We start from the raw sequence: 13,640 nt of genomic DNA, 5'->3' as shown, positions 1-13,640 counted from the left end.
TATACATTGATTATTTTATATTACTAGTACATGTTATTATATATTAGTATTACATGTTATTATAAATTTATATATTTGTGTTTATACATATTAAATTAGTGTTAAATATTATTATACATTAGTTATTATCTAATTAGTATTACATGTTATTATATATTAGTTGTTATTATACATTAGTTTTACATGGTATTAATAGTTAATAGTATGGTATTTACATATACTAAACTATTATCAGTCAATTTAGTCTATTTACATTATAGTATAAGTACATTTTTTTTATAATAATTTGCTCATACTAGTATATTACTGAATTTAGCTAACTATATAAGTTATGGTTATATAATATACATGATTAATACATAAAAAAACACATATATTTTTATAAAATATGTACAATATCGGAGTTGTAGTCGGACAATCGAAGTCGAAGTCGGTACATCGCTGCCTTCAACTCTAACTCTAACTCCAACTCCAACTCCAACTTATTGTAGTCAGAACAAAGCCGGAATAGAGTAAGTTTAGAGTTGGAGTTAGATTTTCGAATTTTTACTCAACCATATATCAAAGGGTGTAAAGCCACTTTTATATGCTTACGGCACATCAGGACCAAAAACTCGTCCATATTTATATGCTTATTTACGACATCAATCATTAAAAATTAAATAAAGTAGTTGTCAAATTACCGAAATACACGAGTATTACCCTTAAAAGTGTTAAATTGTTAAGGGCAAATTTTTCTATTTTCATTTTTTTTATCAAATAAGTGATTTTGGTAAAGGTGAAAATTGACATATTTAGCGTGGTTTTTGGGCAAAACCGATACCAACCGACATCATTAAAGAGGGAGAAACCATCAACCGTAACGAGAGGAGAAAAACTGGCACTATCAACTTCGATAGTTCTCTGTCGGTTCTCAGCTGGTTTTCAATTTTCCTAGTGGCTTAGTTCGCCTCAGAGAGAGAGAGAGAGAGAGAGAGAGAGAGAGAGAGAGAGAGAGAGAGAGAGAGAGAGAGAGAGAGAGCTAGTGCAACAGACGTGGGGAAGCAGGGTAAATTTTTTTTTTTTTAAAAGGCTTTATTGGTTTTGCCAGTTCAGCTGTTTGAACCAGGGTCAAATTAGTGCCGAATCGATATAGGTTAGTTTTGAGGAAATGCCACCGTGCGCTGATCGGTTTACCACCGGTTTCGACCGGTTAGTTAGCGTCAGTGGCGACCGGTTTATCAGTTTTCTATACACCCCTAGATTTTGGTATTAAACGAATGAGTATTATTATTGGGTTATCTTAAACTTACCGTTTACTATTTAGATGGCTCTTTTAATACCGCACATAGTTTATAAAAAAAATATAGTGGAGAGGTGGTATATGCTTTTGCAAAATTTACTGGACATAGTACTCACAATTTTGCCGAAGTCATGGATGTAGTTCATGGTGTTCGATAAGTTTATTTGTTGGGTTTGATAAATGTTGAGATTGAACTAGATTCTATGCTTGTGATAAAATGATTGAATGAGAAAAGATATGGGCTTTGGTATATGGATGATTATTGGGATGAAATTTAAAGAAGACTAGAGGGTCTTTGGGGTCTCTTTCTCGCATTCTTTTAGAGAGACTAATGCAGTAGCAAATGATTTAGTATGAAGAGGTGTAAAAGGTTCCAATGACATGTGGTACTCAGTTTCAGATCGTCCTTTGCAAACTAGAGGATTAATTAGATTGGATAGGGGGTTTTCTTGAAAAGTTGCAAATGATTTTATATGGAGGCAAATTATTTTTATTTATTTATTTATTTATTTTTTATTGATGTTCGTTTGGTAAGGGATGGTTTTAGTTTGTTACCATGGGTTTTGCCTTCGCCATAAGTGAGATTTTTTAATAATAAGAATGCTTGACCTTCAAATTTAAAGAAAAAAAAAATATATTCAAACTAAAAGAGCATGGAAAAGAATTATTCTACTATCAAACACATCATTAAAATGGTAAGATTTAATTTGTAAAATTTAAATTTTATCATTAAAATCAAATTATGTCAGGTAAATAATGTGTATTGTAGAAACTTGAAAATATAAGTATTCTATAAAAAAAAATATAAAAAGAGAAAGATTGAAACTCTAAAATTTCTTCTATTGCTTTTGTATTTGTATTTTTAATTTTTTTTAATAAATCACATAGTATCACATGATATTGAGTCAAAAAAGTCATCCAAAAATAAGTTTTAGAATATCAAATAACATTATCATAAACGAATTTGAGCCAAAAAATAAAAAAAAGATGCCTTACACAAAGCATGATTTTTAAGAGTTGAGGGAAGTGGTCTTGGTAAACCAACACGTGAGATTGATAGATACCAGGGACAGTCTTTTACCTCCACCCTGTCCAACTTTCTGACAGAAATGGTCGCAGCAGTTGTTGGAAAGGTCTTTACGTTTTACGTTGTTGTACCGAAAGGGCGTAACGGTTGACCTCCACCCTTGATTTTCCTTCCATTCAATCACCAGTTGCCAATCACTCCAAAGAAAATATATATTTAGAAAATTAAATCCCAAACCTCCGAAAAGATCCTAAGCTCAACCCAAAACCCTCCTCCTCGCTCCTCCGATCCATTACAGCGAAGCTGCATTTAAGAATTTAACAGAGCGGGTCCGGAGCCTAGCCCGGGCCCCACTTCCAGCACCCCATCACTATTTCCATCTCTCTCTCTCTCTCCGATCTCATTCTTCTGTCGACTCCCCGTTAGTCGTCATATCTCTTACGGTCTGGGGTTGGTGCCTCAAAAATAGGCGTAAATATAGTGATAATAGATGGGTTCGAAGCCATGGCTTTCCTCGGCTCCGACCTATCGTAGCTTAGAGACCTACTGGGACACTGACGAGGACGCCCCTGGTCCCCGATGCGGTCATACTCTCACCGCCGTCGCCGCCACCAAATCTCATGGCCCCCGCCTCATCCTCTTCGGAGGCGCCACCGCCATTGAAGGCGGCGCCGCCTCCTCTGCCCCTGGCATTCGTACGTAATTGTAATTCAATCTTCATTTACTCTTTCTGCGTCAAAATCCAAGCGGGAGTTGTTTCACGGTTTATTATGGATTTTATGTAGGGTTAGCTGGTGTGACCAACTCGGTTCATTCTTATGATGTTCTCACCAGGAAATGGACCAGGTAGTTTTACTGGTTTTTTTCCTTTACCAGTTTGGTTTGGGTGAAGCTGGTTTTGAATCGCAGTTTTGCTGAATTGGATTTTTGAATTTTGCAGAATTAGGCCCGCCGGCGAACCACCGTCGCCTCGGGCTGCTCATGCAGCAGCTGCAGTCGGTACCATGGTTGTTTTTCAGGTGATTGAATGAAATACTTACGTGAAAACATTTGACTTCTGGAGCTTTTTGTGAGTGCGATTTTGCTTTGAGGTTTTTGTTTCTGGGGATTTAAATGGTATGATTAATAGTTATTGATTGGTGCTGTATGGCTAGGGTGGGATAGGTCCGGCTGGACATTCCACGGATGATCTATACGTGCTGGACATGACGAATGACAAGTTCAAGTGGCACCGGTGAGCTAAGGAGGCTAGAATTAATCAGCATTTTCTCTTTCTGGGTTTCTTGAGTTTTCACTACATTCTGCTGTTGATCATTCTTTTTTTGTTTTTTTCTATATGAACACAGAGTGGTCGTGCAAGGACAGGGACCTGGACCTCGCTATGGCCATGTAATGGATTTGGTTGCTCAAAGATACCTTGTCACTGTCAGTGGCAATGACGGTGTGGGAAATTCACTGTTCAGTTGTATTTTATCTATTTTGTTAATGTTTCTTTGTTTTTGATTCAATTGTACCATGCGATGTTGGAAGAGAATGATGTCAAAAATCCAATGAACTTGATTATTTTAATCATTATAAGCCCGCAGGGATTGGCTTAAAGGCCTTGGCCTTGGTGGTATGCTCCTTTCAAGTCTAAGGTTCTCGAATTTTCTTGGGTGCAAACAATTTATAGGGGCTATCTGATTGTGGGAACTTTCCCTTAAATTATCCAAGGTGCACTTGTGGGAAACACCTTGCTGAGGGCCTATGCACACCTGGAATTAGTCGGGACTTTGTTCTCGGGCACCCGGTGCCAATAAAAGAAAATTATTTTAATTATACATGTATTTTGATTGTTAAATTTTGCTTTAAACTCTGCAATGGCCTTTAATTCTCAAAGATTTATAAATGTACTATATTACAGTGAAAGCACTTGGGCGGATCTGTTCACTTAATGGTTAACTTCTATGTTATATCTCATATTGAACATCTCTCAATCTCTCTTCACCTAAATTCTTGTTGTGACTTGGTGTTTACTTATAGTGATGGAGTTGAGCTTGATCATGAGTAGTTTCATAAAAGAGAAAGTTTGTGCCGGTTGACTTATTGCTGCTATGAGAATGTGTTTTGTCATATACAAACTATGTAACTTTTTTTTTTTTTTGGTCAGGGAAAAGAGTTCTATCTGATGCTTGGGCTTTGGATACTGCCCAGAAGCCTTATGCATGGCAGAGGCTGAACCCGGAAGGTGATCGACCTTCTGCTAGAATGTGAGTGTTTTTAGTTTGGTGGAAATCACAGAATTACTAATAGACGTTCATTCAACTACCCTTGTTTAGAATAGTCATGATTCAACATTATCTTGCAGGTATGCAACAGCTAGTGCCCGCTCAGATGGCATGTTTTTGCTGTGTGGTGGAAGAGACACTTCTGGCATGGTAAATGATATTAGTCTTACATGGATACATGAAGTGATCACTTCTTAATAAATATTCCTGCATTTTCATCATTTTATGCTTTTAATTGGACTGTACTTCAGATTTAAGTAATCTTTCTAAATTAATACATATATTGATCTATGGCAACCGGGGGACGGGGATAAAATACCTTCACTGTGGCATTATTTTATATTGACCATGATGACCTAAACGGATTACCTTTCGGAAGATTTATAAATTCACTTTTTATGGCCTCTGTTGTCTAGTTCATTTTGTTTGGATTTTGCTGTTCCATCTTCTAGATTACATTACAGCTCCAGAATCGGGGCATTTTGTAAAGTACTACTAGGCAGGATATTTTCAGTTGAAAAATGAAGTATTGATGAGGCATGCCTAAACATCATAATCAACTATCATCCCTTGAAGCTGCATACCAACTGATTGTAAGTGAAGCAACTTAAAATTTGAAACTAGAAGCAAAGCATTAATTCCAAATCATATGGGAAATATGTAGCAAGAACTGATTTGGCACGGATATGTGATACCCCATATGATAAGGATAAAAGTAGGTGGTGGATGAGATTCCACATTGCTTAGGAATGAGAATTTCTTGCTATTTATAAGGTTCCAATAGGGCTTCAATTGTATCATTAACTAGTCGAGTATAGGCCATGTGGTTTAGGCCTTCCATTGGAGCATTACAAATGGTATCAAAGCCTATCCCAACCAGAAATGTGGGACTTAAGCTATGCCACCTACGAGAATGTCAGGAATTTAAGGGAGAGATATTGTGATACCCCATATAATAAGGATAAGGGTAGGTGGTGTATGAGATCCCAGATTGCTTGGGAATGAGAAGTTTTTGCTCTTTATAAGTTTCCAATGGGACTCCAATGGTATTATTAATTAGTCTTTTTGAAGTATAGGCAATGTGGTTTAGGCCTTCCATTGAGGTGTTACAAATGGTATTAGAGTCTATCCCAACCAGAAATGTGGGACTTGAGCCATGCCATTTACAATGGATTGGCTAGTCGAGGACGTCGGGAATTTAAGAGGGGGAGATTGTGATACCCCATATGATAAAGATAAGGGTAGATGGTATATGGGATCCCAAATTGCTTGGGAAGGAGAAATTCTTTCTCTTTATAAGGTTCCAATGAGATTCCAATTGTATCATTGACTAGTCTTTTTGGAGTATAGGCCATGTAGTTTGAACCTTTCATTGGGGTGTTATAGGATAGGAACTTGGGGAGCGTTAATGAGAAGCTCAGCTAAATTGAGCGAACTTATGATGAAGTTAAATGGGGGAGAAATTGAGAATCTACTAGAAGTTGATTATATGATGTTTGTGAAATTGCAAGGTAAAAGTTTGAAAACTATCAGAGAATAAAGGAAAAATTATCACAAGTATCACCAAAATAAAATTATTTTGTCTTCCAGTTAAGAAACATAATAATTTTTTATTATTTTAACAAAATGACTTAGAAGAAAGAAAAATATGGTGAAATTTTGTTTGTCAAGCGTTCCCCTTGGATGACCTATAAATTCCCCAATTGTGCTCTAAATGTTTGCATACAGATTTCCCCATTGTTTTTTTAAATCGTTTCTGGTGCTTACCCAGCTTCAAAAACCTGTTGCCTTAAATTGTAACGAAGCTACTTCTTAATTTCCATGTAACCAATGAATCTAATCCTATTTACTTGCCCTTATATAACTATCTGAAGTTAGAGCTAATTGTTAGTTGCTCTTGGAAGACGGATTATGCAGTGTTCCACTACTCCCACCCTATCATATGATGTCACATTATTAAAATTTCTTACATAACCACTGATTTCTAATGATATGGCATCACATGATAATTTGAGAGTACCACGTGTTCATGCTTTGGGAGTACCTAATAATTAATTGAAGTTTGTGAGAGGTGCATTTGGTTGTGTAATGAATTTCAATCTTGAGGCCTTTCTGGTAAAGCATTTTAGAACTAATTCTCTAATTTGTACTTCTCCACAGCCACTTGCAGATGCTTATGGGCTGCTCATGCATAGGAATGGTCAGTGGGAATGGACTCTTGCACCAGGTGTATCACCTTCCCCAAGGTATCAACATGCTGCGGTAAGTAATGAGATTATTGAGTTGTATTAGTTCCATGCATCTTTTGATATCTTCTTTGTTGTGATGTACTTGAATACAGTTTTTAATGGGCCTACAGAGTTTATTGAAACAAGTTGGTTGGTTTGGGATTCTAAGTTTTTATGCTGGTACCGTCCCGTTAATGAAACAAGCTCTCCAATCTTGAGCCTTAATCTTCTCGCTGAACTTGATATTGTTTGCTGTTAGGTTTTTGTTGGTGCACGATTGCATGTTACTGGAGGTGCCCTCAGAGGAGGACGTGGGGTAGAAGGTGAAGCCGCTATTGCAGGTAATCTCTATGCTTTCAATTTCATCACTGCAATATACATACATATATGGTATGCTTCCTGCAGAAAATCTTATGTTTTTCACTTGCTAGTATTGGACACTGCTGCTGGAGTTTGGTTGGATAGAAATGGGCTGGTTACCTCTTCACGCACAAGCAAGGGATCCACTGAATATGATCCTCCTTTAGAGCTTATGCGTCGGTGTCGCCATGCAGCTGCATCTGTTGGTGTTCGAATATATATTTATGGTGGTCTCAAGGGAGGTAAATTTCTGATGCAGTATTGCAAAGATAGAGAATAACTACAAAAGTGAAAATATCCTATTTTGGTTTTGAAGAACGGATGTGCTGAATTTACTTCTTAGGAAGGAAGCAACTGTTGCAACTGCAAGAGTGGACTACCATTTATTCTTATTCTGAAATTTGGCCTTCCTCTCTGCATATTGCAAGAAGGCTCGTTTGGATAGTGAAAGTGTTTCATCTTATCTCATATCATCATTCATCATTACAACTTTCCTAAATTTTCGCAAAATATAATAAACAATTTTAACTTTTTCAAATTCCAAAACAATAATAATATTAAAAAATAATATTATAATAATATTTTATTCAACTTTTATCTTTTATTTCAATTCATCTCATCTCAACTCACTATCCAAACCACACCTAAAAGTTTCAGTTGTACTTTATTTTTTAAATAAGTTTTATTATTTCTGTGAAACCCTTGAAATAAATATATGCAGATGAGATGAAACATGTACTGCAGGAGCCTACCCTGAAGCACCAATAAACAAGTTTTTGCGATGTCCAACCAGGGAACTTTTAGCATTGTTGTAGACATGTATTGCCACTATTTATTTATCTTTTTTCACAAAAAAAAAAAAAATATTTATCTTTTTTTAAAAAAGAGAACTTATATTTCTAGAGAAACAATATTTTCTTTCTTCATCAACCTTTGGTTTTATTCCATTAGGGTTTGCCCCTCAATACTAAAGATTATGTCACTTTCCATTGAACAAAGTGCTGAGCTAGTTGAATTAGGGTTGTTTACACCACTAAGGTCATGAGCCCAAGTTCATGTAAAACAGGAAGCAGAGTGGGTATTCAAAATATTTATTGGAGTACATGGAATGAAGAAATGAATCATATTTATGGGAACTAATCTTTGGCTTGGTTACATCAGAACTGTGCATTTACTGATGATTTTATTGCCCTTTTCATTTTCTTTTACAAACTTTCAATGTGTTATTTTTTGTATTGTTCCCCTTCTTTTAGGTTATCCTTGTGGAATAATAATCAAATATTCCAAACAAAAAATAATAATAATCAAATATATTATTCTGTGCAGATGTGCTGCTGGATGATTTTCTGGTTGCAGAAAATTCACAATATCAGCCTGACATTAGTTCTCCAGTAATAACATCTGAGAGAGCCCCACCAATAACAAGTGCCAAAGTGAATCAGTCTAAAATGGTGAGAGCACCAACTTTGGATGGTGGAACAGAGATTCTTTCATCTGGTGGCATGAGGTATTAGTCCATCTCAATCTCTCTCTCTCTCTCTCAAATACTCTCTCTGTTCTTATAAGAAATTTATTATGCACATTCATCTTTAGCAGCATGGACAAAAATTCTATGGAGAAACTGAGAGAAGCTTCTGCTGCTGAAGCCGAAGCAGCCAATGCTGTCTGGCAAGCTGTGCAGGCTTCATCTGCTGCTCCTGCTGAAGAGACGTCTGTATCGGATGAGAACTCCCAAGCAGAAACAGCTTCTGATGGAAGTGATACTGAGGCAGATGTTCGTCTTCATCCAAGAGCTGTATGTACTTTTCAACAGTGTCCTATTAGGTTTTCCTTCCTTTTTCATGTTTCGAAATCATACTATTTTGTGTCACAGGTTGTAGTTGCTAAAGAGGCTGTTGGTAACTTGGGTGGGATGGTAAGACAGTTATCTTTGGATCAGTTCGAGAATGAGAGTAGACGAATGATTCCCTTGAACAATGAGTTGTCATATCCTACTAAAAAGTTCGCCAGGCAGAGGTCTCCTCAGGGTTTACATAAGAAGGCAAGCTTTGTTCAGATTTGTTGTTCTTTGTTATTTCTTCTGGGTTTGTTCAATGTAGTCAGTTTTTAGTGTTTTCCTTATCAGATTATCTCTGCATTGCTCCGGCCTCGGAACTGGAAAGCTCCTGCCAATAGAAGGTTTTTCCTGGATTCTTATGAAGTGGGTGAGCTCTGTTATGCTGCTGAGCAAATCTTTATGCATGAGCCCACAGTTCTTCAGCTGAAAGCACCTATTAAAGTATTTGGTGATCTTCATGGACAATTTGGTGATTTAATGCGGCTATTTGATGAATATGGATTTCCTTCAACTGCAGGAGACATAACGTACGTTATAAAAATGAATTCTGCACTTCTGCTATGTTTGGTATATATTTTAGCTGGGTTTGCGGTAATAAATCTGATTTCTTTTAAGTACAATAATTTATCTGTATCAGCTTTAGATTTTATGGACTGTTAGTTGTGTCGTAATTGTGAATCAGGTCCTTACGGTAGAACATCAAATTCTATACTGATACTAGATTAAAACTTTCGCACTTGAAACGATAATGCATGGTACAGGTCCATGTTCTACGGGCTGGGTTTCGGTGCCTTTTCCTAAAAGTTTTGAAATATGTGCTACATTTCCTTTGATGGATTAGGGCCAGGTGTATGAGTAGAAGCTTCTCCTGTGGATCAAGCACGTGTTTCTCTTAGCCTGTTTGGATGTTCTCTCTGATTCTTGTCACCTGTGCAGGGCATCTTCTAATTAATGATTGAGTAATACTTGATTGAAGGCATCTTGTGGCGATTCATTTGATTCTCTATTTCAATTAAGAATTTTTAAAAACACATTGGAGTGCTTTTGACGAGCCTGTCTATTTATGTTTCAGGTATATAGACTACTTGTTTTTGGGTGACTATGTGGATCGAGGACAGCATAGCTTGGAGACCATAACTTTGCTCCTAGCTCTCAAGGCATGCATCTGTCATAGCATTTCAACATAGAGTTGTAGTTCTGTTGTCATATTTGCATATTTTTGACACCCTATTTCCCTGGTTATGATTTTGTAGATTGAGTATCCTGAGAACGTTCACTTAATACGTGGAAACCATGAGGCTGCTGATATAAATGCTCTCTTTGGTTTTCGCCTTGAATGCATCGAGAGAATGGTATGGAAGAATTTGCAGATGTGATACAACTATATTTTGAGTGTGTGAATTTCCTTCGTAACATGTGAACTTGCAGGGAGAGAATGATGGAATATGGGCATGGACACGATTTAATCAACTATTTAACTATCTTCCACTTGCTGCACTTATTGAGAAGAAAATAATTTGTATGCATGGTGGCATTGGGAGGTCTATACATTCGGTAGAACAGATAGAGAAGCTTGAAAGGCCTATAACAATGGATGCTGGATCTATAATCTTGATGGATCTCCTTTGGTAGGCTCTTATCCAATTCATCTTGTATTTGTTATCTATGGTTGATATTTGTTTGTTCTAATAAGATCTACATTTGCAGGTCTGATCCTACAGAAAATGATAGTGTGGAGGGTTTGAGACCAAATGCTAGAGGGCCTGGTCTTGTCACTTTTGGGGTATGCATGCTATTGTTCAGTTTGAAAGTATTGGTCTGGATCTTGAATATATTTTGTCATTTATTAGTTCTAGTTTTTTTTCTTAAGTTTTGGATGTGCTCTTCCCAAAATTCTATATCCAATTTGTTTTTTTACCTTCCTTGATAATGTATTTTATATATTATCCATGGTTGATTATGAGCAAGCCAAAGGCATAACCAACAATACAGGAACCAAGAGGGAGAATAGTTTGGCCTGAACCAATTTAGACTGCATTCTTTTGATAGCAATGGGCTTTGCAAATTATTGTATGAGTTATCCATTCTCAGAGTTGAGTCTTGATAGCCTCTTTTAACATCTGTTTATGGTTTACTTTGTTTATTATGTCTAACAATGTTCTTGTCCAATTTTGATTCCTTCATCTACTTGTTTCATCTATGAGCCCACTCACAGGGGTACTGTTTTCTAGTAATGTGCTTGAATTTGTTCCATGCATACTTGTATGACCCAACTCTTTTTAATTTTTGCTGCTTGCAGCCTGATCGTGTCACAGAATTCTGTAAGAAGAACAAGTTACAGCTCATTATTAGGGCCCATGAATGCGTAATGGATGGTTTTGAACGGTTTGCTCAGGGACAGTTGATAACTCTCTTTTCTGCAACAAACTATTGTGGTAAGTAAAACTGCTCTGGGATTTCTTCTCGTCATGTGCCTAGTATTTGTAATCTCATGTGCCATATACGTGTAGGGACGGCAAACAATGCTGGAGCTATACTGGTAGTTGGCAGGGGGTTGGTCGTGGTTCCAAAATTAATTCATCCCCTGCCGCCACCCCTTCAGTCTCCAGAGACATCTCCTGAGCGTGTCATAGACGATACTTGGATGCAGGTAGGCTTTTGTATTTTTACAATAATGTTCAAGCTGTGCATTTCTATTGGAGATTAATCAATCTTGAAACATCACTTCTTTTGACGGGCTTGTATGATACTGTATGTTCTGGTGCTCTGCAGGAGCTTAACATTCAAAGACCGCCAACTCCAACTCGTGGTCGACCACAACCTGATCTTGACCGGGGCTCACTTGCATATATATAATGTTACCTGACAAATTTGGGTGCTTTACAACTTGTCAGATTGGCAATTCTGTATTTCCCTGACAGGCTTGACCCATCCTGGATCAAATAAGTTTTCCAACTGTGGCCGATATGCTGTGTTCCTGTTATATTCTGAGAGATAGTTGCAGAAGATAAAGTATTATCTGTTGTACACATAGCTCAGGGATGGTAGATGTAGCTATTAGCCAATTGCTCATAGTCTCCAGGTTTGTAATATATGTACAATTTAGAATGGGAAGAGGTTGCTGCCACCATATAGATAACTTATAGGGAGAGTTTGTTTATAGTGTGTTGTAAAATATATTATAGTATACAACAATCAATTCATTTATAGTGTGTAATTGCTTTTGATGATGCAATTTTTCAGAACTAGTTTGGACTTCCAAATTTGTATGGTTTCCACTATTTTTGTAAGGGTATCAAATTTTGGTTTGAGAATTGCTGAAGACTGACTGATTTTGCTATTGTTCAAAGATTTGCTCATTTACAGCTATTTCTCCCAATTTATGTTACCTGGGGCTCAATCAAGAGTTCAGTGTGTTATCCCTTCCATCCCAAACTGTTGTGTTATATGTTCATATGCTTAGGACAAGAAAAGATTTGATTGATGATTCATAGAAGTGTTATTTATTTATTTTTTGCTCATTGCATTAAATTGTTTTTTGGATCAATTAAGAACGACCCCTTAACTACATCTTGTCATCTACCATTACATGAATTGCTCATTGCATGAATGGTTAAACATTAGCACAAAAAGTTATAAAAAAAAAAAAAAAAAAGAAGAAGAAGAAAAAACATAACCATCAAAACCCTCTTTTAACTACTCCCAAGCCCAGCAGTCCATTACTAGATATTAGGTAGTGGTTGAACAGTTGTGTTAACTGCTTGAATTTAGGCATGTGAACAACCCAACTATCCTCATTCATGATAAAAAGGACACAAATTTGTCAATTCACTTCTAAAAGCTGAGTGTTTGGGTGTGTGGCCCCTGGCGAGGCCTTGTTTACTCGTTGTTTTACAAGAGATAAGGGCAATTTAAACTACCCCATAGGGTCACAGTCCTGTCTTGCACCATGTGGTTGGGACTTCTCAAGTCGTCATTAAACCAGTTAGCTACTTAGGTCACCTTTTCAATAACTGCACCATCCACTCTAGTACTCTACACTTCAATGGCAAAGACAGCCTTATCATTTGGAACTCATTTATTCACATGCTAAACACAATACTAGCTGCCACATTAGTTAACATAAAAATGTATTTGTATTTTGGTATTTTCATAATAATTATAGTAAGTTCCATAAATATCATATCAATCAATATAAAAAAGAAGTGATGTAATATTTCTTCTAATTATCATGATCTATAAATTTCCCGTCTATATCCAATTTCAACGGAGAAAGAAGTGGTTATTTGAGCACATTTTTTTCCCTTTATATACTTCGTTTGTTTTCGCACATGATATGAGATGAAAGTTAAAAATTGAATAAAATATTATTAGAATATATTTTTTTACTATTAATATTATTTTGAGATTTAAAAAAATTGAATTGTTTATTTTAATTTATATATATATTTAAAAAATTTATAATGATTAAATAAAATGAGATGTGTTATAAAAACAAACGAGACAAGTCTACACAAAGTAATTCATGATGCTCAAACATGAGCCGTTCATTCGTTAGCGATGGTGGTGTTTACAAACGGGTTTGTAAATAAGAAAATTCCAGCCAGCATTGGTAGAGGTATTCATAATTCCCTTAGGG

The 13,640-nt window shown here is 36.4% G+C and overlaps 1 protein-coding gene across 3 annotated transcripts; it reads left to right on the top strand.

The window, feature by feature from the left end:
- The first annotated feature begins 2,347 nt into the window (after window positions 1-2,347).
- On the top strand, window positions 2,348-12,323 carry LOC122318670 (serine/threonine-protein phosphatase BSL1). 3 transcript variants are annotated; one of them, XM_043136230.1, is made up of 21 exons: window positions 2,348-3,004; window positions 3,095-3,155; window positions 3,250-3,328; window positions 3,464-3,543; window positions 3,656-3,750; window positions 4,459-4,558; window positions 4,657-4,726; window positions 6,737-6,838; window positions 7,064-7,145; window positions 7,236-7,406; window positions 8,491-8,671; window positions 8,761-8,959; window positions 9,038-9,205; window positions 9,290-9,528; window positions 10,074-10,158; window positions 10,255-10,353; window positions 10,430-10,629; window positions 10,709-10,784; window positions 11,301-11,436; window positions 11,512-11,651; window positions 11,774-12,323. In XM_043136230.1, exons 1-21 carry the CDS (start codon window positions 2,800-2,802, stop codon window positions 11,855-11,857), a joined length of 2,652 nt encoding a protein of 883 aa, XP_042992164.1. In that variant the 5' UTR covers window positions 2,348-2,799; the 3' UTR covers window positions 11,858-12,323. The 3 variants fall into 3 exon arrangements, with proteins under 3 accessions (XP_042992164.1, XP_042992163.1, XP_042992165.1); XM_043136229.1 differs by having other exon boundaries at window positions 8,758-8,959; XM_043136231.1 differs by lacking the exon at window positions 2,348-3,004 and having other exon boundaries at window positions 3,474-3,543; window positions 8,758-8,959.
- Window positions 12,324-13,640: the final 1,317 nt, after the last annotated feature.

The sequence above is a fragment of the Carya illinoinensis genome, chromosome 8, assembly GCF_018687715.1.
Source record: "Carya illinoinensis cultivar Pawnee chromosome 8, C.illinoinensisPawnee_v1, whole genome shotgun sequence".
Lineage (NCBI taxonomy): Eukaryota > Viridiplantae > Streptophyta > Magnoliopsida > Fagales > Juglandaceae > Carya > Carya illinoinensis.
This window is presented reverse-complemented; position numbering and strand designations above follow the sequence as displayed.

Bases quoted from the DNA above. Each gene is read 5' to 3' on its own strand.
- LOC122318670 (XM_043136229.1), top strand. From the start codon at position 2,800: ATGGGTTCGAAGCCATGGCTTTCCTCGGCTCCGACCTATCGTAGCTTA. The intron at 4,727-6,736 runs GTAAATGATATT...ACTTCTCCACAG, and splicing joins GAAGAGACACTTCTGGCATG to CCACTTGCAGATGCTTATGG. The intron at 6,839-7,063 runs GTAAGTAATGAG...GTTTGCTGTTAG, and splicing joins CAAGGTATCAACATGCTGCG to GTTTTTGTTGGTGCACGATT.